The following is a 24,631-nucleotide window of genomic DNA, read 5'->3' on the forward strand; positions in this document are numbered from 1 at the left end:
AAAAGTGGTGAAAAGGTGCTTAACCTTATCTCTGTCCACCACTCTTTGCTGCAACTATGCCCAACCAACTTGGCCACTTTCTCCCCCCTGGGTCCCAGATGCATTTCCCTGCCTGGTGGGGGCAGGTGGGGCACTGTGGGGTTGCAGTGGAAAAGTAATGTAAAGGGAAAGGGTGAATCACCTTTCATCAGCCCTTCTCTACTCCAATCGTCACTCCTGAAGCTGCTTTCCTCTATAAGAATTTGTTGATGTTTAAATACATATATATGTGTGTAAAATGTTTGGTCTTCTTGAAAATAACTGCCCCACTTTATTTGCAGTTGTACAAATTAACTAAATTCTTAATTGTTTTTGACATTGAATTTTTTGTGACCTTAACCATCCTGTTTTTACTGATGATGATTTAGAATGTATAGGCCATTATAACAGCTGATCTAATGGAGGTTAAAATGAATGGAACACTTAAAAACTGTTTTCACGTAAATATTTCATTGTAAATCTGCCTTCACAGTATAAATGTCTGTAATTTTGAAATTTGTTTTTATATGTATTGAAAATGTTGGTATTGCTTTCCATAACAGGTATTCACATTTTCATACAGTACTAATGCTTCCCCTTTGTTAGACTTGACTTAGTTTTTTTTACATAACTTGAACATTTATATATATTTCTTCTACATTACTGTGGCCCTTTCAAAAACAAAACAAAACAAAACAAAAAGCTCCTTGCTGTATTTGCTTGTGGACAATCCACTTTTAGTAACATGGAATAATGAGGTGTAGTAACTGTTAGAAAAGGCTTATAGCATTGGCTCTGAAATACTAGCTAAGCATGTTCTCAAGCAGCTGGTTTAAAAAATATGTACCTCCTGCATGTAAATTGAAAAATGCCTTCTTTCTTTTAGCTGTCTGGGATTGTTTGCTGCCTTCAGTTGCTTGGTGTGCATCAGTGAATATATTAAATTAGCTACTGCACACATGTGTTCAAGCACAGTAACTGACTTGTAAGGTACACACTTGTGTTCACACCACTTCCCCCACATCTCCAGAGGCTGTCACTTCCACAGTGCTCCCACTGTTGCCATCCTGCCTAGAGAAACCAAGGTTAATGCATTGATCAACCCAAGACTAGGTTATGGTTAACATCTGAAGGATTAGATTGATCTTGTGCTACATTAAGTGGTAAACAATGAACTTTGCTGGTTGTGGGCCTGCTTTTTAATTTTCTTCTATAACTCATTCATAGCAAAAATGTTCTCAGTTACCTTACATTTATTCAAGATACCATTCCATATATCATTTTCAGATGGTTCAGTTTTGAGCTATTTTGGCGTATCTCTCCTGTTGAGTTTTAGGTTCTCTTAACGCTAATGGCTTTTAGTGCACTTTTTAGCCCCCTTCAGATGTTTAAAGTGAGCATGTTTAGGAGAGATTGGGGTCACACACGTTAGCTAACAGTGGCTGATGCAGCAGCGTTGGTGGGCTCCTGTTGGTCTCCCATGTTCCCAACACCATGGGGCACTGTTGCTTACTGGGAGGGGTTGGGGGAACTCTGTGATGCAGCAGGTGGCAGTGGAGATAATCTGATACTCCACCACTCCTTGCACCATGCTGAGCTCTCTGCACCTTGCCCCTCCCCATCTTGGTAATTGGCAGTGACTCATGGAGTTGGAAACCTGGGAGAGCAAGAGGGTCCGCTGCTGCCAGCCAATGTGTGTGGTCCGCGGGGGCACAAAGTGCTCTAAAACAAACAAATAAACAACAACAACAATTGTTGTTATTATTTTATTATTTGTACCCTGCCCATCTGACTGGGTTGCCATCAATGCTAAGGAAACCCTCCTCATTTGCTGCTACTGCCATTAGCCACAAAAGGTCTAGGGCTACTGTATTGTGTTTGCCCCATAATTACCTTAAATAGTTTTGAACACCTTGCAATTAATTACGTAAAGGAAAAATAGTGTTGCCTCCCCCATGCATTTTTAGATTAGTTTGTCTTAAAGTACCAAAATTAATCTTGTCGTTTCCTGTAAATGGGTAACATCACAAAGGGTGCCGTATTGGAAAACTTTTATAGCCAGACAATTACAGTATGTTGTAATTGAGAAAATGCATTACCAGGTGGGATGATGACTTTCTTCTCCATTTATTTTTTGTGCCCATGTTTTCCCCCCATTTATGTTTAATCATCATTGCTGAGTTGCATTCATTCATTGTTGTGTCATGAGAGTTCGAATATAGTAGAGCACATCGTATTCAATTTGGGTACAGGTTTGTTGCAACATTCTTTATACAGGAGAAGACCCTTTATTTATCCTTTTCCTCCCGAATTTGTGTGCTATATTTGTTGACATGTGCCTTTCTTCCTTAGCATGCCAAATGAGTAACTTATTCCCCTTGTTTTTGGATAGTTTTACTACTTTTAAGCACCTCGAATTCTGGCCATGATACTGCTAAGTGACATTTCTAGTTTAAAACTGTATTACAGCCGATAATGGTTATAATGCTTTCATCGTTCTTGCTGCTGTTTATAAATCAATGTGCATACAGCTGAATTGTTGAATCTTATGTTCTGGGAATCACATGTTTCTTTCCTCCCCTCAGAGTGCAATAGAATCTTTATTTGGAGCATCATTAACTGGGATTGCCTATTCACTATTTGCTGGGCAACCTCTGACAATATTGGGGAGCACTGGACCTGTCCTAGTATTTGAGAAAATATTATTTAAATTCTGCAAGTAAGTGAACTTTTATTCACAAGATATAGGTGCATTGCATTCTTTTCTTGAAAGATTATTTTTATATGTTTGAAGCTTGAAGGTGAAAGTATGTATAATGACACCTAGCAATGTTTACTTCTGAAATTAGATATCTGAATGGTAGCCAGAAACCATTATGCTATGTTCAGTGTTGCCGCATCAGAGGAATCTGAAGTTGACACTAAAGGCAGATAGAATGACCTTTCTGGAATCAGATGCTAAAGCCTTCTCACTAATTACAGTTTTGATTCTTTAGACATGAAGTTATAAATGAATGACATTTTATCACCAAAACCTCAAGGTACAAGAATACATTTTAAAAGAGCACACAAAATTATAATTAAAAAACCATGATAGCACAAATAGAGCAAATAATACTGAAATAGTAAAAACAAGAGAGTCTTGCGCCACCTTAAAGGCTAACACATTCATTATGGCATAAGCATTAATAGATGGAGACAGATCGAAACCCAGAATATTGTCAAATTGTGTCTCATGTTGCATTATATTTAGTTTTACTGAATCCATATTTCTTCTTTCAACAGGGACTATGGACTTTCTTATCTCTCTCTACGAACCAGCATTGGTCTGTGGACATCATTTTTATGCATATTGTTAGTGGCAACTGATGCAAGTAGCCTTGTGTGTTACATCACTCGATTTACCGAGGAGGCTTTTGCTGCTCTTATTTGCATAATATTCATATATGAAGCACTGGAAAAGCTTTTTCAATTGGGAGAAAGTTATGAATTCAACAGGCACAATGACCTGAATAAATTGACATTGTATTCGTAAGTTTGGCTTTCTTAATAAAATACACTGTGCTGTACTAGATTAAACTGGTAGTTCATCTGCCTATTTGACATGAGTTATTTCCTGATGTTCTATTGTATACAGCAGAACATGGAAACAATGAAGTTTTCCATGCCCATATTCTCCCTCACTTTCCATCGGTTCTGAGGATCAAAAAGCATTTTATTTCTTAGGATAAGAAATAAAATTTCTTGCCATTCTTTAGCATCCAGACCGTTTCCCTTTTCGTTCTCTTTGGCTGCCTTTTAATATTTTAACCATTGAAAAGAAAATGATATTTTCTGGATCAATCTTAGGCTACTTTGTTAAACCAATTTGCTATTCTGTATTTCATACTTTTCAAGCATTCACATCATTAGATGATAAATTTTCATTTAATTATCATTTTTTTCCTGGTTAATAATGTCAGGCTAGATATTGTAAATGTTTATAGCAGCAAGATGAAACACACTGATTGAAATACTGAAATTTTAAACTTGTCAGATGTGTGTGTGCAGAGCCTCCAGACCCCACCAATGAAACAGTAGTGCAGTGGATGACAGCCAACAAATCTGTGGATACTATACCATGGTCTAACCTCACAGTTAAAGTGAGTATCTTGAGAGGTGCTGTAGAACTAGTCTAAATAGTCTGAAATAACTTGGCACACATGAGTCTTAATCCTTCACTCTCTATATTGTTGTACTGACTTGAGATCAGGGCTGCCAATTTAGATTCTGAACTGTCTGGCTTTTGAACAATTAATCAGTTAAACTCTTTCCCCACTTAAGCAGATGTCCAACAAATAATTAATCATTGATGGAACAGTAGGCAGCACATAAGACGATAATTGGTGTATTGGTTCCAAGGGAACAATTCCCTCTGCTGCTTCTCACTTTGTTTTTCCTGTTTTGGGGGCAAGGATAGTTTTGTATATTTCAGAAATATAGTATCTTCCAGCTTCAGAAATTGCCAGTGAAACGTCTGGAGTGGTAGGTTTCCATGTGTCTGAGACCTGCTTTTGATCTTGCCATGAATAGAAGTTCCAGGCAGAGAAGGAAAATATTATTGAAATAAATAATGGAAATAAATTTGGGGTCTCTCATCATGTATCATGATTTTTCACTACTTAAAACTATTTTTTAAAACTCTTAAAGAATCCATTGGCTCCCCCCTTGTATGTGTTTTTATAAGTATAAAGGAGGTTATAGATGACAAGACGGGAAAAGGAACATTATATCATTAGATGTTTAGTGAAAAGCAGGTTGCTTCATCTGTTATAAAATCTTTGAGCTGAAAATTAATCATGGATGATATTTTGTTGAATCCAGTTAGCTAGCTTGCTCTTTGCAGCAGTCTCAATCTAGTTTCTTACATAATGCAAAAATATGTAGAGTATATAAAATGAAAATGTTCCTGACAGTTCCCCATTTTTGAAACATAAAGGTGCTTTAAGTTGAGTTTTTTGTTCAAATACAGTCCAGTTTATTGCTTTGTAGACATGATAAAGCCATAACACTTGATATTTGGGTTGTACGTTGGATTCAGCTGAGTCTCAAGCCAAATTGGAGACATATTTGGAGGACCATGGGTCTTGGATGAGTTGGATATAAACAGTCACAGATTGCTTTGAATCAGCTTGGATGGCCCAGGTTGTCAGAGGGCAGGGCATCAGGCAGCAAGGAGAGGCAGGCAGGGTGGAAAAATAGCAAGAAAAGGCCAGGATGCACCTAATAAGGTAGCTTGCCTCTTCCTGGAAGAAGGTAGGCTCAACACTATGGCTCCTGTAGGAAAGCCACTTGCAAAATGGCACTGCACAGGATCAGATCCTCTTGCTTGCCAGGGCTGGCACTGCCATTAGGCCAGGTGATGCCTAATTGTCTGTATTCACTCAGAGTTTGGATCTGCTGATTCCTCTATACATTTAAAGAGGGCAGGTGCAAGTTTAATTGCAATGCGAACAGTTCTACATCTAATTTGCATTTCTGCATGGCTTGATTTACAGCAATGTACAGAACTTCACGGCGTGTTTGTTGGATCAGCCTGCGGCCACCATGGCCCATATTTCCCAGATGTTCTTTTTTGGTCCGTCATACTGTTCTTTACAACGTTTTTCCTTTCCTCTTTCCTCAAGCAGTTCAAGACCAAACGCTATTTCCCCACTAAGGTAATTGTGGTAGCATTCATTTTGAGGGTTTTCTGGTGCATGCAAGTCCAAAGATGACACAGGTTCTGGGTTTAATCAGCTATACAACTTAATGGCTCATTTGTGCATGTTAGATGAGAAACTAACCCATTTGAGTAAGTATCCCCCAATGTGTATAGAACTGAAAAGTTCAGGATCACCCATGTAAATGTGTTATATGGGACAAGCTTGTGGCAGCAACTATTGTAAGGACTGATGAGGATGCAGTGTTCTTTAATTGTTCCAAAGTTTTGCTTTGGAGAGGAGTTGAATTAACCATACTTATCATTGGTTAAACCTATTTCAACCCATAGTTAATTGATAACCAGCTCTTAGCCAAGCTTTGCATTTGTAATATGCAATACAAAACGGCAGTACCATTTAAATTGGTAATTATTAAAAGATTGATCAGTGATACAAACATAAGAGGCAAAGCAACTTTTTGGCTTTGTGGCACAGCCACACACCCAATGCAGTTAAATTAGATACAAATAGGATTTTTTTGATTAATTGTGTTTTGGGTGAGCACTCAAATGCTAAAATAATCCTGATCAGAGAAAACCACAATCGTGGTGCTATCTTAAGCACATTATCTTAGAATAAATAGCAGCAAAGGCATCCAAAAAATGTAAAAGTCCCACCCTACTTAGTGTTAACTGTTCCGAAATATAGGCATGCATTAACAATAAAGTGGTTCAGTGTTTTATCTTCTGTGCTGATACAAGGAAGATTTCACGTTATTCCTTTTGCTGCATATGTATGTCCTTTTGAAATTGGAGAGGCTGAGTATGCTTTATTATATATTGCTCATTTCTGCAGAAATCAGATTGAAATTGTTACATGAAAGGAGGTTTTAAATGATCTAACTGGATATTTTGTTTCTGTAAATAATAGATATCTGAGGTGTTATTTTTTTGCAACAACACAGAATTAATTGCAAGGAGACTAAGATTAGGAAAATGTTGATTTAAGGTTTTAAATTTTGGTCCTGGAACATCATAAATCTGATTGTTCACCCAGAAGAAATCTCTTCTTGAAGATAATGAGATTCCCATTTAACTTACTTTCAACTTTTAGAGTAAGTCTATATGCTGCTAGGTTTCAGTAAGTATACATCTCAATAATTTGTATTAAACTATTTCCGAATGATTAATTATTTGACAATCCCTGTCACTGTGGCAAATATAATTAATTTGCAAGTTGTTTTTTTTAAAAAAGCAGTATATTCTTCCTTTTTAGGTGCGGTCTACAATAAGTGATTTTGCTGTATTTTTGACAATAGTGATCATGGTTCTCATTGATTATCTTGTTGGAGTTCCTTCTCCTAAACTTCATGTGCCTGAAAAATTTGAAGTAAGTAAAGTAGTAGTAGTAGTAGTAGTAGTAGTAATAATAATGCAACTGAAATGGAATTCTGTAAATACTGCTGCCAAAAAGGCTAACATTTCACTAGGAATCAACTCTATTTATGGTAGTTTTTTAATGAGAGGTCAACCTATTATACTAGCACTGTTTAGAAGCTAGATTGAATGAAGCATATATTGTGACAGAACTGGAATTGACAGATTTGATTTAGGTTTTAGGCTCATGCACTTGAAATTTGATTTTCTTCCACTGTGCTTAGATATGCACAATGATTAGTGCTATAGTAATCAGTTTTGTGTTTTTGTATTTTTATCTTTAGTTCTCATTTTGTTAATTTGGGGAACAGGTCTCATTGAGTGCATTAAGGCTCTCATCTTGAGTAAATGCTCATTAGCTCACACACTTTTTTGGTATTCTACATCCCAGTAGTGTGACTTCATGCAAAACGATCCTACTCCCGCTTTGTTACAGCACAGTCCTGTGCGTTTTTGTGTTAGAGTAAACATGCACAGGATTGAACTGTTACTAAACTTTGATAGTTTATTATCCTGAATACAAGGACATTATGTGGCTTCTGAAGCAGAAAGGTCCTGATCCGCTGGGACGGAGCAGCTTATTTTCAGGCAGGATAGATTTGAGCATTGTCTGGGTCCTAGTGCCCCTATCTCTTTTTTGTGCTCCATTCTATTGCTGCTGGTGGCTGCTTATCACTCAGGCTGCAAGGAGGAGCGCTTTTACACAGCTAATGGCGAATCCCCTGCAATCCAAGTCCTCCTCACTTGCTCAAATCTATTCTGCCTCAAAACAAGGAGTGGAAGGAAAAGGCTGCAAACTGTTAAATGGAAAAAAACCCAGACACAGGGCAAATACCTTAAGTATACCTTTAAAGCAACAGTGCTCTTTCCCTCCCTCTTCCCTGCTCAGCTCCCCGAAAAGCTCCTTCTCCACACACCCCACGCTGCTCCTTGTCCCTTGAGTGCTTTTCCTTCCCTCCCCACTTAAAACGTGGTTACAAAGCACGGATCCACACGGATCCTCAGGATTTTTGCACTGGGTCACCTCAAATTCACCATCAGATCACATGTCTGTGGCCACAGCATGAACCACAAAAATCATACATCCACTGTTTCATTTAGAATATTTTTTTCTTGTTTTCCTACTCTAAAAACTACGTGCGTGTTATGGTTGGGAGTGTGTTATAGAGCGAAAAATATGGTAATTAAAACTCAAATGTTACACAGTACTACTTGTTTTAAAAATTATTCTAACTAATCTTTTAAATTTTGAATTTTTGGGAAATGTTAGCAAATAGTATGCATACCAATTTTGGAATTAACATACTTGTCTAATAAATAAGGAAGAAGTACTTAGTCCTTTTGTTACCTCTGTTTTCCCCCCCAAGCCCACACGAAATGATCGGGGATGGCTCATAGATCCGCTAGGACCTAATCCTTGGTGGACACTTGTAATAGCTGCAGTTCCTGCTTTACTCTGCACCATTCTTATTTTTATGGACCAGCAAATTACAGCAGTTATCATAAACAGGAAAGAACATAAACTCAAGGTGAAATTTTGATTATGTTTCCTCACTGTAAATGCAAAAGTTAACCTAGTTTCTGAAATAGTAACTTCCTCTGTATACTTTGCAAAAGTTTATAAAATGCTGAAGATGGAGGCAAAAATCTTATATTCAGATAATAGGATAAAGCTATTTGTAATCAGACCAATTTTTTATATATAAATTGCACCATTTATCCTGGGTGAAACTCTTTTAAAGCCGTAAAGTGTATTTTTTATTAATTATTCTGAAGAACTTCAGTCACAGCAGTATGTTCTGATTTTCATACCTTTTGGGTTATTTTTATACCATATTGACTTGAAAAAACATATGTTTTGTTACCATACATTTTTCTTCTATAGATCACTGGATTCAGTGTGTTTAGGTTTTATATGCTAAATATTTTCCATTATGAATATGTAGCAATTGGAATACTCCAGATGTCTGTGTTGAAATGTTTAAAAAGTATTGTTGCCTGAATATGTGCATATTTGCTATGAAACATGTTTGTGTTTGACTCCACAGAAAGGTGGTGGATATCATCTCGATCTGCTCATGGTTGGCATGATGTTAGGTATATGCTCAATTATGGGCTTGCCGTGGTTTGTGGCTGCAACTGTTCTTTCTATAAGTCATGTCAACAGTTTAAAAGTAGAATCCGAGTGTTCTGCTCCTGGGGAGCAGCCAAAGTTCCTGGGAATTCGTGAGCAGAGAGTCACAGGATTAATGATCTTTGTGTTGATGGGGCTGTCTGTATTTATGACATCTGTATTAAAGGTAAGAAAAAAAAGTTTATTCCGTAACATTATGTAGGCTGAACATGCTAGTAAAACAGTATTAAAAGTCCCAGTGGTATGGCTTCAATGATATGAACATGCCTCTCACCATATCCAACCAATCTCAGTAGAAAATCATGTGTTAAACATGAAAAGTATACCTATAGTATGTTTTTTATATTGTGTTAAGTTCATTATTCTGAGTTCAGATGGGTTTTAATGGCTTGTCCACTTGTTCTGACGCTTTGTCCTGAGAAAACCTACTGTTTGCGCTGAATCAGAACAGACATCAATTGGTTTTTCTGCGGGGAAACCGGCAGGACAAATGAAAAACCACTTGGACCTGTGCCTAGAAAACCTAGAAAGCGGAAAATCACTCGGACCCGTGCATTACTGGCACAGGACAAGCAAATGTGTGGACGAGCCCTAAGTTTTCTGTTAAACACACATTCAGTTAATTGTTGTTGAATCATGCATTTTCCCTAATTGGATGCAGTGCTCAAGCCTGTGACTTTGATAAACAATAACTGTTAGCAAAAAGATGGTAGCAAATGCATTCACTGATCTGTTAATGAACTTGCTGATCTTTTCCCCACAGTTTATTCCAATGCCCGTTTTATATGGTGTTTTTCTTTACATGGGAGCATCCTCACTAAAAGGCATCCAGGCAAGTTCTATTTTAATCAGTATCTGAGGGGAAAAGGTGAAAAATAGATACTATAGCTTGGCATTTCTCCCTAGCCCCCCAAAGGTCGCCCCTAAGAGTTGTGGGGGGTGCTCATAGCATGGTATTGGAACAAGGAGTTTTGCAGTAGGAGGCAACAATTGGTGGAAACTGGGTGCGATGGCAACTCTGCGGGCAGACTGAGGATTGCAGGGAACTAGGACACTATTTTTCTTACGCTTATTTGCCTGTTCCCACAAAGCATCAGAAGGTGGCTTCAGCAGGGTGCGAAAGGCATTGGCTTAATGCAGCTTAAAACTGAGGAGGAAGCGTTCTTTACATCTCTTTCTTTGACTTGGAGTCATGTTTGTACTCCTCTCCTGAACCAGTCTCTTGAGTACTGCTCACAACCACTTAGATTTTAACAATATTAATGACAATTAATTAATTAGTTTAGAACAGGGGTGCCTTCTAGATGCTGTTCAGCTCCCATCATCCCACCAGCCTGCATAACCAGTAGTCAGGGATAATGTGATACATAGTCTAGTAACGTATGGAAAGCCACAGGTTAGGCACTCCTTGTTTAGAAATTCTCATGGGATGGGTTCTGGCTAAATCATACTCAGAATGATCCATTGACTAACTTTAGTCCATTGATTTTAATTGGTCTACTCAGTGTGTGACTTGAATGCTACTCAGTTTGTTTTTGCAGCTTGGGTAACTCTGTTATCAGTCTAATCAAGTAATGCTTTAAGTATTTGACCAATAGTTGGACAGTCAAATTCGCAACCCTGCCTAATTTTGCAATCCCTTCAGTTTATATTTCTGATCATTTTTCTTTCCTAATTTCCTCTTTAGGATGAAAAAAAGTTCAATAACTTTCCCCCCCTTTTCAATTTAGTTTTTTGACCGTATCAAATTGTTTGGAATGCCGGCCAAACATCAGCCTGATTTGATCTATCTGCGTTACGTGCCGCTCTGGAAGGTTCATGTATTTACGGTAGTTCAACTCACCTGTCTTGTTCTTTTGTGGGCAATTAAAGCATCTGCTGCTGCTGTTGTTTTTCCTATGATGGTAAGTAAATAATTATAGTGTATTTGAGAATATACATTTGTGTCAACTTAATATATTAGACAAAGAATTTGCACCATACAATTTTGTCTTGTATAACTCAGTCTGTATTAGTTTTATCCTTTCTATTAGTGTTCTGATCTTTGTGTGATGGCTGTTGTTTTTAAATTGTTGTTTTCAAGGTTTTAGCTCTAGTTTTCATTCGCAAACTTTTGGATTTGTGTTTCACCAAACGGGAGCTCAGTTGGCTTGATGACCTTATGCCAGAAAGTAAGAAGAAGAAGGAAGATGACAAAAAGAAAAAAGCAAAGGAAGTAAGTTTGATTGTAATTTATAACAAAAAAAGAACAACTGAAATCAGTGGGGGGTTTTGGGGGTGGGGGCAAGAGCAAAACATTGTTCCTATAGGTTTTCATAGATCCGTCACCAGTATGGTTTTAGAATTTGTATAAATACATGAAAATTGAGGTGCAATTTTACTCCTTTGGGTGTTGTTCTGAAGTGCCCCCAGACTTTAACAGGCTTTTCAGGGATCTGTGAAGCTACCACTGGAAACAAGAGCTGAAAAGCTCCTGCATATGATTGGAGCAGTGTTCATGACGTTATGGATTATTATTTATTGTATGTCTTTTTTTTTATAAGATATTTATTGAGATTTTCAAAATGTTACAAAATAAAATAAAAGCAGAAGAAAATACAAAATAAAAATAGTTAACAAAGTAGAAAAAGAAAAGAAAACAAACCCCATCCAACCATACGAATACAAATTCAAAAATAAGAAAAAGATACAAAAAAAATTACAAAAATACACCACAAACAATTAAGAACATTTAAAAACAAATTCATTATTCTCCAATCCTCAACTGTCATTACCTTCTTTCTTTGACCTCCTCCTCCTCCCTTTCTTTGTATCCTAGTTATTAATTATCCCAGCAAATCCTTTCCATATTTCATAATATTCTGTCATTACATTACCCTAAACTGTTTTAATCTTATCTTTCTATAGGAAAATAAAGCTTAAAACTTAAATCTTATCCTTACCAACTTCTCATAACCATAATATTCTTTCATAATTCTTTAAACATCTTTACTAAAGCCGAGTAATTTCATTCCAACATTTTCCTGACATTCATCAATTTTATAAAACAGTTCTAATGGTAAAAAAAAAGAAATACAAACAGATCCAATCTTCATCCAACGTCTCTTCCTCCTGGTTCCGGGTTTTGTCAGTCCTTATTATCCTATTATTTATTGTATGTCTTGCCTGCCCTTCACTAGTATGTCCCAGCGCAGGTTGTTGTACGTACATAAAAATACAATCAAAACTGAAACAGTGAAAAAGCAACCCAATACATAACCCCAAAACATAATCGATACAACACAGTGCAAAATGCTAACTGGAAGACGATGTAAATAATACACGGTGCAAGTTACTGATTAAAGTGCTAACAAGATTTCATAAATGTTTCTTTTTGATATCAATAGCATAATTTGGCACTGATTTGTACCACACACCCCATTTGATGACCCAAATGGGTTGGGTATTACCCTCTTCATGTCATGGAGGCAGGAGAGCAAAGAACCCATCAGTTTTTTCTCTCCTTATCTCCTATACTTCCCCACTCAACACTGGAACTCCACCCTTTCACCTTGATTCTCACCCAAGGCCCAAACAAACTCACTATCCAATGGCAGAGCTTCCTTTTCTGGACAGGCCCTGAAGTATGATAGAGCTTCCTTTAGGTTGTGTCCCATTCAGCAATTCATAGAATCATAGAATCATAGAGTTGGAAGAGACCACAAGGGCCATCGAGTCCCACCCCCTGCCAAGCAGGAAACACCATCAGAGCACTCCTGACATATGGTTGTCAAGCCTCTGCTTAAAGACCTCCAAAGAAGGAGACTCCACCACACTCCTTGGCAGCAAATTCCACTGTCGAACAGCTCTTACTGTCAGGAAGTTCTTCCTAATGTTTAGGTAGAATCTTCTTTCTTGTAGTAATCAACTGCGCTTTGCAAACCCAATTTCAGGCTACAGCATACAGTGAGTTTCCTGGGGTAATGGAGTGGAGGGGCAAGTGATGGTAAATTACCTGCTCTCATAGCTCTGTCTCTGGGCTCTGCATGCCACTGCTCTTGAAGATGTGTTTCTCCACTTATTTAATTGAATTAAAATCTCATTTGTAAGTGCAAGAGCAGGAATATTCCCCCTTCCTAAATTCATCTGGACTAAATGGACTAAATTTAAAATTGTGACCCAGACCCTTCTTTCAATATGCAAGGGCATGCATGCATTGAATCAAGTGCTGACTCAATATTACTATAAACAAGAGATGCATGATGGGGACTGGGGTCTTTTGTAAGAAGCAAGAAAACCTCCTGGATCAGGCCAGTGGCTCATCTACTCAAGCATCCATGTTCTTGCAGTGGCCAACCAGGCATCTATGGGAACATTTTCCCCACATAAACATGCTCCTTAAACAACCTTAACCCACTCTTCCTCTAGATATCCCAAGTGATGGGAGAATGGTGGATTAGAATGGATTAGAGATCATGTCATATTTTAGGGTTTGATGGATGGATCCCTCAGACTCCCATGGATCACAGCAGATACCCAATTTTGTTGGTACCAGTGGGTTGACAGCAGCTGCTGGCACTGCACTCGAAGGCCCCGTACCCTGATATTCTAAATGGCTTCTCAGATGGCGTGGGCAGTAGTTTCCAGAAAGAAAGGGACTCAAGCTTCATTACCTGTGTGAAACTCTTTAAATATCCCCTATTCTGTGTCCCAAATATGACTTGGAGGGGTCGGTAGGTGACTGGGCAGGATGCCATGTTGTACAATTATAATGTAGCACTATCCAAAATACAGTTATGGCCACCGCTCTGTATTTAAAGTACATTGGAAATCATACAAGGCCTTGTTTGCATGCCTCATTCTTGTAGAGTAAAATAATTAAATATGTATTGGGTAATGTGTAACTTTCAGGAAGCTGAACGAATGTTTCAGACAGTGGACAGTGAAACTATACACCTTCCATATGACAGAGGCGATGTGTTAGAGATTCCCGTGAAAGCTCTAAAATACAGGTGTGATATATATCTATTATTTTTATTGTAATTGAAATACATTTATTGAAATTAATGTATTTGAACTATTGTGAATCAGTACTGACCTATAAATCTGGGATTCAACTGTCTGGGAAAGAGGAACAAAAAATCAGACCTCCTTATGTCTACAATATGGTTTTATATATCTATTTTAAATTACATTTTATTAATGTGACCCTTTTGAACAGATCAGATGACTCACTTTCAACCAGCTGTTCTCAGGGTGAAGAAGCTGTTTTGGTCAGTTCTGTCTAGTGTGCTACTGTGCATGGCTAATGATGTGAGAAGCATTGAAGATACTAAATATAATCTGAGCCATAAATTTACCAGCTGCTTAAAGCCTGGACAGTATTTTATTTTTTTAAAAAAAGAAAACAAAAAAGCTCTATATAGTAATTTCCTTTTAACGTAAAACAAACAAACAAAAAACAAACATTGTGTACATTTTAAAAAAGTTGTCTGGGGACACTTGATAATATAGTGGTACCTCCGGTTATGAACTTAAATCGTTCAGGAGGTCCGTTCTTAAGCCGAAACCGCTCATAACATGAGCCGTGCTTTCACCTCCCGCTGCTGCCGTGCTCCCGGCATGCAACTTCCGCTCGCATCTCGGGGCAAAGTTCGCAACCGGAAGCATCTACTTCTGTAACCCGAAGTGTTCGCAAGGAGGACTGTATGTAACACGAGGTTCCACTGTAAACGGACTTAAAGGACATAGCCCTTAACCCTTTAATTTATCTACTACTAAAATCAATCCCAATTGAGTATCCTTTTTTTCAAGTTAAAACAAAGAGATGTTGTTCATTAATGTTGTTTGCTACTCACCTTTCTTACAAGGTAACTCAAACTGACTCCTATTAAAACCTATTAGAAACAACAATAAAAACCTAAAAACACAACAATTTGAACAACACTAAAAACACAAAGAAGGCAGGACAAAGAAGCTAATATATACCATTCAAATTAAAGGGCCAGAAGCCCAGGAAAAAATGAAACGTCTTTGCCTTTTCCAGCCAGCTCATTTTCAGAACATTTTCCATCCTTCCTCTGTAATCTGTTTGAAAGGAACATGTATACTTTTAAAATAATTTGTCTTGGCAAAATATTTGGCTCCAGTTGGAATACCAAAGCTCCTAAGGCTACAGTCATCAACCACTTTACCCAGGAACATACCTTCTTCCATATAGAGCTAGTTGGGATTAAGTGACTTAAGAATAGCATTCCAACAAGTTTTTCAATATCAGCAAGCATCCCTAGCCATATTCTCAAGTTTGTTTTATAAAAAGATACTTCTACTTATTTTCTTATGGTGGCCCCTAGTTTGTATGGATTTGGCCAATATACATTTTTCTTTGGAACACATGAAAATAACCAAAATACTTCTTTGTAAGAATTTTGGGTGAGCAAGAAAATATGTGATAGAGAAAATAAGTACCTGAAATTCTTACAAAGAAGTATTTTGTTTATTCTCATGTGTTCCAGAGAAAAATGTTGCTAGTACAGAAGTAGTTCAGATCTGCTCTCAAAATGGACTCAGTTAGAATTGGAGTCTTTCATACAAATATTTCTACTGGCATATGATGATTAAAAACACTCAGTAAGCCAATCCAGTTTTTCCTGTAATGGAATACCTTTTTTAGCCCAGGGATTCTTATACCACATGTATGGATACAGAATGTAGTATTTAACACAACACGTCACTAGTGGCTGGGTAAATACATAACATAAGGCTCAAATGATGTAAAGAGCATGAGACATAATTAATGCTTTTGCAAGGCACTGAGTACTAATCAAGTTGTGTTTGTTGTCTAGCATTGATCCTTCAGTTGTAAACATATCAGATGAAATGGCCAAAACTGCACAGTGGAAGGCTCTTTCCATGAACACAGAGAATGCCAAAGTAACAAGATCTAACTTGAGGTAGCTTAAAACTACTCACCTTTCTGATTATGCTTTGATTTTGTTGAGCTGTGGAAGTAATTTTGATTGGTATTTATATTTATATCCCTGAATGCCCAAATAAGAGTTTATATCACACATCTGACCTGTGAAACAATGGAAAAGTTTATGAGACCTAGGAAAGAAAAAGACTAGTTTCTAAACTTGGAAGTCTGGGATCCCAAGAACAGTAAAACTAGTGTCATGAGTTGGAGATGCCCATAGAATTTCCTTAAATAACAGCCTATCATTCTGCAAAACAAATGTGCTTTAGAAGTGAGGGTATCTTTTTAAAAGCCCAGTTTGCTTACATGTTATGAGGGTCATTTTCAAAGAAAAATATATATAATGGATTAGCATAAGGCTCTTGATTAAACTGGGGTTGTTTTTTTGGATAATGGACAGAAGATGATATTCAGTATTTCCCCTCTAGTGGTAGAAGGCATCTATCAGCAAAATGAGTGAGAGAGGCAGTTTTTGACATTTATTCTCCCTCCACTCACAGCCCCCAATCAAAAGTTGATCCAGGAAGTCCTACTGGAAGGGAAGTGTTGGATATCACCCAAAGCACATTTTCTGTGTATTATAGTGATTTAGATATGGTGTGGCTCTTTTAAAAATATTTAATCTGTGGCATAATGGACCAAAGAATGGCATGCATAGCTGTTTCATATCGTTTCTACTCATTGTGGAACTTTAATTTGGAATAAAGAGTAGAAAAGACACAAAGCATGACACCCTTCCCCCCCATTCGGCTACAGATGCACATACACAAACACAAATTTCACAAAAGCTTGCTTGCTACTAGGAATTTCAAATATTCTTAGTCCTGTAGCTGCACACTTGAGATCATGAATGTTGAGGCTGGTTGCAAGACCTCATTATTTATTTAATTTTTATACTACCTTCATCCAAAGTTCTCTGGGCAGTTTACAGCATAAAAATAAAATATTTAAACAAAACGAAACAACAAAACCTTTCCCACATTACAGCTGGTTTCAGATGTAACATGAAACCATGGCTTGTGCTAACCATAGTTAAGAACCCACTTCATAGTCTGAGCTTCTTGACATATGCCAGGCTGACTATAGGTCTGAGATGCTTGTCTGCTCAGAATTCAGCTTCATGTTTCCATGGTGAAGCAGCCTCTTGCGCTGGGACAATGGCCCTGTGATTTGTCAATGTCCTGTGAATTCACATATAATAGGAACTTAGAATTATTAGGTGGGTTCAGGTTCAGGCTGCATCTGAATCCAGACTAAATGCATGTTTCCTAGTCTGTCACTGACCTTACATGGCAGTCTTACATGTCTACCCAAAAATAAGCACCAAAGTATTAAGTGGATATAGAATTGCAGCCTTAAAGTTGAATAATTAGTGGTGGTTTATTGCAATTATATTGAATACACATGCATCTATAGGAAGAAAAGCTGAAAATGGCTTAAATGTTTAGCGAAAAACAGCATTCAAGCCATAAACCCTAAGAGAATAATCTTGAATCCATGTTAAACTTCTCTGATGTGCTTCATGTGCTTGAAATGTGTTAACTTGAGTGTGTGTATGTGCATGTTCATAATAAAAAATAATTTGTGATACATGAAATACAGGTGCTATTTGATAAAATTTGAGTGTGTTATATATTCTTTAGCTTGTCTAACCTTGTGAATTGTTCTTAACAGCTCTGAAAAAGAAGAGTGTGTGAAAATAGACATGGAAAATACTCCTGAAACAAAGTATGTAGATGCTGAAACCTCATTATAGAAGTGAACAAGGGTATATATTATTTTATAGGATATACTGTAAAGGGTGACTTCACATCTTCTTTCAAGTACTGAAATTCGAGCGATATGGATACTGTATGCACAGCAACAAGACTTTCAGACAAGATAGAAGTGATGTCCGCTCTGGAAATATTTATTTTTAGTGGAATGTTTTTCATTTTTTAAAATAGGAAAATTAAAAATTCTTTTTAGTTATCAGTACATGCATTGCATGTCAGATCATCTTTAATTATGAAGTATTGGTTGCATTGTTTATAACTTTCTAGTATGTAGTAGTTTTTATAATTTATTGCAGTACATGTCACATTTTCAGGCAATTACTGTTTGGGTGTTTGCAAAATGTTATAAATGTCAGTCTCCCTAGGAAAAAAAATCCCAATGTGCCCTCTCATAAATGACTTTATTTTCAGCCCATTCTCACTTCATGTTACTGTTTTATGGGGATCTAAATGGATATCTGTGAGAATGATTTATTAGTCCTAAATTAATATAACACTAAACACAGTGTTGTTGCCTTTCCCTTGTTCCTGTAAGTCATGGACACCACAGTACCTCTTCATACTACATATTTTGTATACAGATTCCTTTGCCTCCATTGAAATTAATGAGGCATTGAAATTGTACAGGGCCTGTGGATTTGAATACACATGTAGGCTTCCTGATTTAAAATGTAAGCTTAACAGACTTTGATTAGCCAGTGAATTTGTTTCCTTTTCCTGCATGTGCATAATATTAATTGATCTCTGAAAATACATTCAGAGTGGTGAGAGCAGGGGATCCCAATGCAAACATTTTGCTGATCCAGGAGAGGGTTTGCACAGGAATCTTGCTTTTAAACAAAGGGCTTTCAAACAGCCGCACAAAGACCCAGAGCAGGTGGAGGGAGTGTGCCTCACAGAGGATGGGAGACAGAGCAGAAGGCTAGCAATCATGGAGCCAATGCTGACTTAATCAATAGAACTCAGTATCTAAATGCTATTACTTGGAAGGCTTGGATCCAGAGATTTCTTGTGTGAGTGGGAAAAAAACACTCCCACTTGTGAAAGGCAACCCTGCTGAATTTCTTCCATTTCCTCATCCAGCTGCTGCCCCCATACCCCATTTTGCATTCTAGAGGGTCCTACTGGCCCTTAGGAGATGCTTTGGGGAACCACAGGGCCTACAGCAGGGGGAAGGAGCCAGGAGAGCCCTGTTGCATGAACAGAGTTCTGCTTGAGCGTTTCAAGATCCACACAATGTTTGGAACTACAGCTTGTTTATAAGATATTAGGCCATGCATAGAAGTAAGTTGCATTGACGTCAGTGGTGCTTCATTTTTAAGGCAGTGAATCTGGGTCCAAAGCTGTGCATGCAGAGCTTCTGCAATGGATAAGGCCTTCTCTTATGTGGAGGATGTGCATATGAAATTATATCCTATATCAAGGAAATATATCCTGTGTATGCTGGATCTTCATGGTACCTATCTGAAAATCCCACACATATGAAGAAGGCCCCTAAACTGGAGCCACTGTGTTTAGCATCAAGGTGTGAGGATTGCGTAATACATTAATCTCTATGCATTTGAAGGAATGGAGCAACTTTTATGTGAAGTTAAAATTAAAAGGCAAATTAAACATGGAAGGTCTTCAATTTTAAAAGCACATTGCTTTATTATCTCCTCTTACTGAAGTCAGTTGTATAAATTGCTAGCCACACCGGAACAGGGATGGGGGGGACGACTCTGACCCCACCTGTCATGGTTGGACTCCAATTCTCATCATCCACAGCAAATATGGCCAGTAGTCAGGATGGAAGTTGTAGTTCAAATCATCTGGAGGTCCACAGGCCTGCACCAGAATATTAATGCTCATTTCTTTCTGTGGCAGAATTAAGCATTTGTGTATATCTGTCCTGATGAAATGCACAGGACTTAAGGCTTGAAATGCAGCTGGATAGTATCTGTTTGCCAGCATGGACTTCCGTCATCTTGCCCAATGCTGAAACTCACAGTAACCAATTCTGCTTCTAAAGGTGAAATGGCAGCAACTGGTGAAGCCATTCATTGGTAGGAATCACCACCGTGGAGCAATCAAATAGGTCTTTAAAGACCCCTTTTGTAAGTGGTAGTTGATGTAAATGTAAACCGTGTAGTTACTGGCTGGTTAGGAGCTTCAAGTCCATATGGACCTCTCATGCTAGCAGAGATTCTCAGTGGAGCCCATCATCACTGCTACCTCCCAGCAGTTCCCCATTAAGAATGTGTTTTCTTTTCCCTCCTTGATTGCCTGGCAGCATGCAATTCCTGTTAGCAAACTGCCTCACCACTTGTTACCGAAGAATGCTGTTCGTATGAAAACCTAAGTTCCGCAAACCTTGCAAAGAAGTCTAGTTGTTGACATTGCTCACAATTGTAACAGAAGCCGCATAACTTAAGGTTGCGCTTATTTTCCGCCAATAATGAATATTTGCGCCTCTCTTTGTGCTGTCAAAAGAATTTGTGCGCGTCTCCCACAGAACTTTTCACTGGGAATATGGCAAGAAGTGCACGTTGGATCTTGAAAGTAACTTGGTGCACCCAGTGGAACATTTTACTTTTCTGAAGAGGAAGTTCATGTACCATGCTGTCAACTGCTTTTGAAATAGTGGGGTGTTTCAAAAGCCGTTTTCAGGGCAGAGCCAGAGGAGTGAACAAGCCCTACAGCATAAAAGCAGATTGTGGGGCTCACCAAAAGCAACTGTGCTCAGTGACCTGAAACAATTGAGAGCAAGTAATGGGAACAGAAACCTATGGAATTGACACTTAAGATTTACTTGAACAGTGGCATTTCCTTTTATTGTTTTTTTTAAAAAATGCTGCTAAATGTATTCACAGTTTGAAGAAAAAGTTAACCTTATTAAATCAACATGTAGGGATATGGGTCATCATTAAACAGAAGAGCTGATGCCTCAGCACCATCAAATTAGCTTTTCAGTACTGCTTATCTTTGATATTGGTAAGAGTATAACGATAATGTTCATTCCTGGATGTTCACGTAGCTTGTGCCTTAGCCTTCTTCAGAAAATATGCACTTTTTCTTTATTTGAAAATCATGACCACCTGTCACTTACCCCATCTCTTTCACAAAAGGTGTGTTCAACGTCTTCAACAATCACGTTTGAAAACAATGTGTTCTATTTGGTACAGTAAAAAACAACAACCAATCATGCCTGTAGCTTTCAGAGTTATTCACACTCGTCTTCCATTACTGAAAAATTCTGTATTCAGAGCTGTGGGTAGTAATTTGCAAAGATCCAAACAGATTGTCTTGAATTTTAACCCTTTGTTTTCTAAGCCTATAATTCCATAATGCTGAACAGTTCATATCAACTTTTCAGTGCCAAAGGGTTAATAATTTTGGTAACTTAAGCAAAGATCTGAAAACTACTTAGAATCACAATATTTATTTTATTTTAATTATGTAAAAATATTATACAGTGCCAGGCATAACCATGACTTGCAATGTAGTTTGCATTGATTGTTTCGATGTTGTTTGTTAATGTTACCTTACACATTTGATAGCATATTAAGTCCTGATGACATGCTGAGAATTCCAGTGGTAAAATCTAGGTGATTTACTGCTCATTATACTGTATAAACGTTATTTCCTTCTCCATAATTAAAAAAAGGATAGTATTAAAGTAAGACAGTGAAGGACAGAGCTTTTACTGTACGTAGATAATAAATGTTGCCTTAAAAGGTGTAAATGAGTAAACTTTACTGTGCACTGATTCACCTTAGGGTGGAGCCTAATTTAAAGCCAGTATATTTCCATTAAACCAGTAGACTAAATAGCTGAGCACTTTTTTTAGATACCTTGGTACTGGCATCTTCTGTAAAGAATCTTAGTGTCACAATAGAATCTAAACAACCCGGTGTTTTTGGTTTGTGTATGAACTTGTAAAACTCTGTTCTAGATATGCACAAACAACTTACTATCCTTAGTTTGCAATGTTCCATGCTGCAAACTGTGTTTAAGGCAGGTTATTCCAGATTATCAAGATAATCAACAAAAATGTGCAAGATAGTGTACAAAGCATGTCAGTCATTTAGCATCCAACAGAACGTTTCTCCTCCCTCCCAAACACATTTATCTCTATGTACAGTAGTCTTGTAAAATGTGCCCATTGTAAAAGTAAGTTCCAAATGTAAAAATGTCACGGATAGATGAAATGCAAAACCAAAATGCACTGGTATGCATTGTTTAAAGGGGTTATGTATTATACATATGTTTTATACATTGTGTTTGAAGTTACCAGTTCAGAGTTTGTAGATCATTAGCACAACATTTTGAATGTATTTTGCTTTTGCTTTTCTTAAGTTTGGTCAGTAATTTAATGTTTTTTAGAATGATTGATTATAGGTGCCATCCATTACCTAATACAGTACAAATGTTGTGAAGAACCATTTATTTTAGTGAATGTACAGGCACATAGTTGTGTGTCAATATATACTCGTATTCTGAATACAAAATATTGTCTTGTGATTTTACTACTTGCAGTTTTTTTATTTTAAAACCTTTTAGTAAATTTGTCAATTATAGGAAAATGGTTGCAATTGGTGTGAAAATAAAGTTTTTCATATTTAGTACATATTGTCACTATTTGGCAGTCTTGGAGTAACTTATTTAATGCCAGGTTTTTATAACGCAATTTATTAGTCAGGAGACGAATTCCTTTGTAACATTTCCCATTTGTTATTGATGCTTTGTTTTGTAAGTGTGTCTTCCAGTGTTCAGAGCTGAACAAAAACATTTACTTTGATTTGCAGTGTGATTCCACACTTTATTCCAGTTTTTATGACAGTTTTCTAATTGCATATAACATTTCCTTTTATAATAAAATCCAAAGCAAGTTAACACTGTTCCAAATGTAGAAACAATATTTTATTAATTTATATAATGCCTACAAAAAATTCTCCAACATGTACTGTGAAAAATCCAGCCTTTATAATTTGTTTAATGAATGTTGCGAAAACTATTTTTTGTAATGTTTCAAAAAGTTGACAAAAAGCAATAAAATGCCACTGAATTTAATGTTTTCGGTTAATTTTTAATCACATGTTGTTTGTTATGCAGAGTTAATGTTACTGATATAATACATGAAAGCTCTTTGGTGCTCTAACTTTTACCTAGCTAGTCTAGTTTAGAGTGAAGTTCTTGCCATGTGTTTAAGAACTGCACAACCAGCAAGTAAGAGCTGTGAGTCTACAAAACGATGCTACAAATCGTACCAATGTATAATGCTGCAATATGTATCTTTTGGATTGAAGTTGTGTTATATTATTAGACGGTCAAAATCTGTGGTGGGCAGGGGTTGTCATGAATTGAAGACCAGTACAGTTCAAGGATCCCTAGAGTAGAGTATTTCTCATAGGAATGAATGGCAGCCATTGTAGGCTTGAGGTGGGTTAATCTGCCCCAGTGTTGACAGTTTTGTGGGTGATGGGGCAAGTTATGCTCTTCCCCTGCAATAACCTTTTTAGTTCTAACCTGTTTACTGTCATAAAACTCAGAGGAAGCCACTGAGAACTTGAGTTGTTTCTTAGTGACACTAGAAGGCAGATTTACCTTTACTGGTAACAGAAAAAGACGTTTACTGGAATGGTATTTATTTCACAAGGTATGCTGAAATGTACACTCCTATATTACACACCTCATTCATCCTCCTATATTTGCAAAAGAAAGAAAAATGAAGAGGAGAAAAATACATATTTTCTATTTTCTTGTCCTGTGTCTATTGGATTGAGGTAAGTGGGAAGAAACAGCTTCCTTCCTACATCTGCCCTACAAATACTCAGATTTTAAAGAACTGCATGGGACAAGGTGATGCTGTTCTTCCCTTCTATCTTGCCCTGAATTCCAGTCAATCCTTTGCCTTATTTGTAACTGGCACCTAAATAATTTTGTTGGCATACAAAAGTATGTCAGCACTTGAGAGTGAAGCCATAGCAGTATGCACAGATTTTTCCCACTAAGAGGAGACAAGGTTAGTACAGTAATTGGGCTGTACAGAATGTTAAAAGGGAAACAGGAAAATATAAAATTTTTAAAGAGAAATTAATAAAAACTACAGTGTAAAGGGTCAGAGATGCTTGATCAGAGTTGAGCAGTGGTCTAGAGATTCGCAATATAACTGGATAAATATTAGATATTGCAGCTTTACCCATATTGTATGTTTTTGCTCTTTCTGTGGTAAGATTTGGTTCTGTTCAGTCTTGCCAATTCAGTTCTGTAGGTCTATTGAAATGGAGCAAGAGAAACAGAGCCAGCCCAATACAATTGGCACTTGAGATGAATCGCAAAATAGTGCACCAAGGAATAAGAGGTGAGCGAAGATCTACATCAGGAACAAGGATGAGAGGAGATCAGCAGCACCACCTATTTGCCAAGAGGCCGCTGTAGAGGTGGCACTGGCCTCCAAGGAGCACATTGCAGCAGCAGGCAATGCATTCAGCGGTGGGCAGATCTGCCCCTGTGGTACCTGCTGCCTGAGGCAGTTATGTTACCTTGCCTCATGGGTGGACTGTCCCCAAAGAGAAATCTTGTGGCTCTGTTGCTTTGGAGCTGTCCTGCACTTCTATAGAAACATCATATGTTCAATTCATTTACTTGGA

The 24,631-nt window shown here is 37.5% G+C and overlaps 1 protein-coding gene and 1 long non-coding RNA gene across 19 annotated transcripts in view; one reads left to right on the forward strand and one right to left on the reverse strand.

Annotated features, from left to right (window-relative positions):
* Positions 1-23,051, forward strand: part of SLC4A7 (solute carrier family 4 member 7) — a 113,816-nt gene extending 90,765 nt beyond the window's left edge. For 17 of the 18 annotated variants that reach the window (XM_081164336.1, XM_081164346.1, XM_081164347.1 and 14 more), the window contains 13 exons: positions 2,604-2,737; positions 3,304-3,549; positions 4,055-4,160; positions 5,556-5,717; positions 6,975-7,088; positions 8,503-8,664; positions 9,184-9,435; positions 10,033-10,101; positions 11,000-11,173; positions 11,353-11,484; positions 14,160-14,260; positions 16,094-16,201; positions 17,899-23,051. In XM_081164336.1, the coding sequence (XP_081020462.1) occupies positions 2,604-2,737; positions 3,304-3,549; positions 4,055-4,160; positions 5,556-5,717; positions 6,975-7,088; positions 8,503-8,664; positions 9,184-9,435; positions 10,033-10,101; positions 11,000-11,173; positions 11,353-11,484; positions 14,160-14,260; positions 16,094-16,201; positions 17,899-17,980 (1,842 nt within the window). In that variant the 3' untranslated portion in view covers positions 17,981-23,051. The remainder of the gene's footprint in view (positions 1-2,603; positions 2,738-3,303; positions 3,550-4,054; positions 4,161-5,555; positions 5,718-6,974; positions 7,089-8,502; positions 8,665-9,183; positions 9,436-10,032; positions 10,102-10,999; positions 11,174-11,352; positions 11,485-14,159; positions 14,261-16,093; positions 16,202-17,898) is intronic. The other variant, XM_081164349.1, reaches the window with a different exon arrangement.
* Positions 15,236-17,890, reverse strand: LOC308570276. The gene is made up of 2 exons (XR_014001068.1): positions 16,221-17,890; positions 15,236-15,335 (listed from the first exon to the last, which is right to left on the reverse strand). It is a non-coding gene; the product is annotated as an uncharacterized lncRNA (long non-coding RNA).
* Positions 23,052-24,631: the final 1,580 nt, after the last annotated feature.

The sequence above is a fragment of the Podarcis bocagei genome, assembly GCF_964188305.1.
Source record: "Podarcis bocagei genome assembly, chromosome: 12".
NCBI lineage: Eukaryota > Metazoa > Chordata > Lepidosauria > Squamata > Lacertidae > Podarcis > Podarcis bocagei.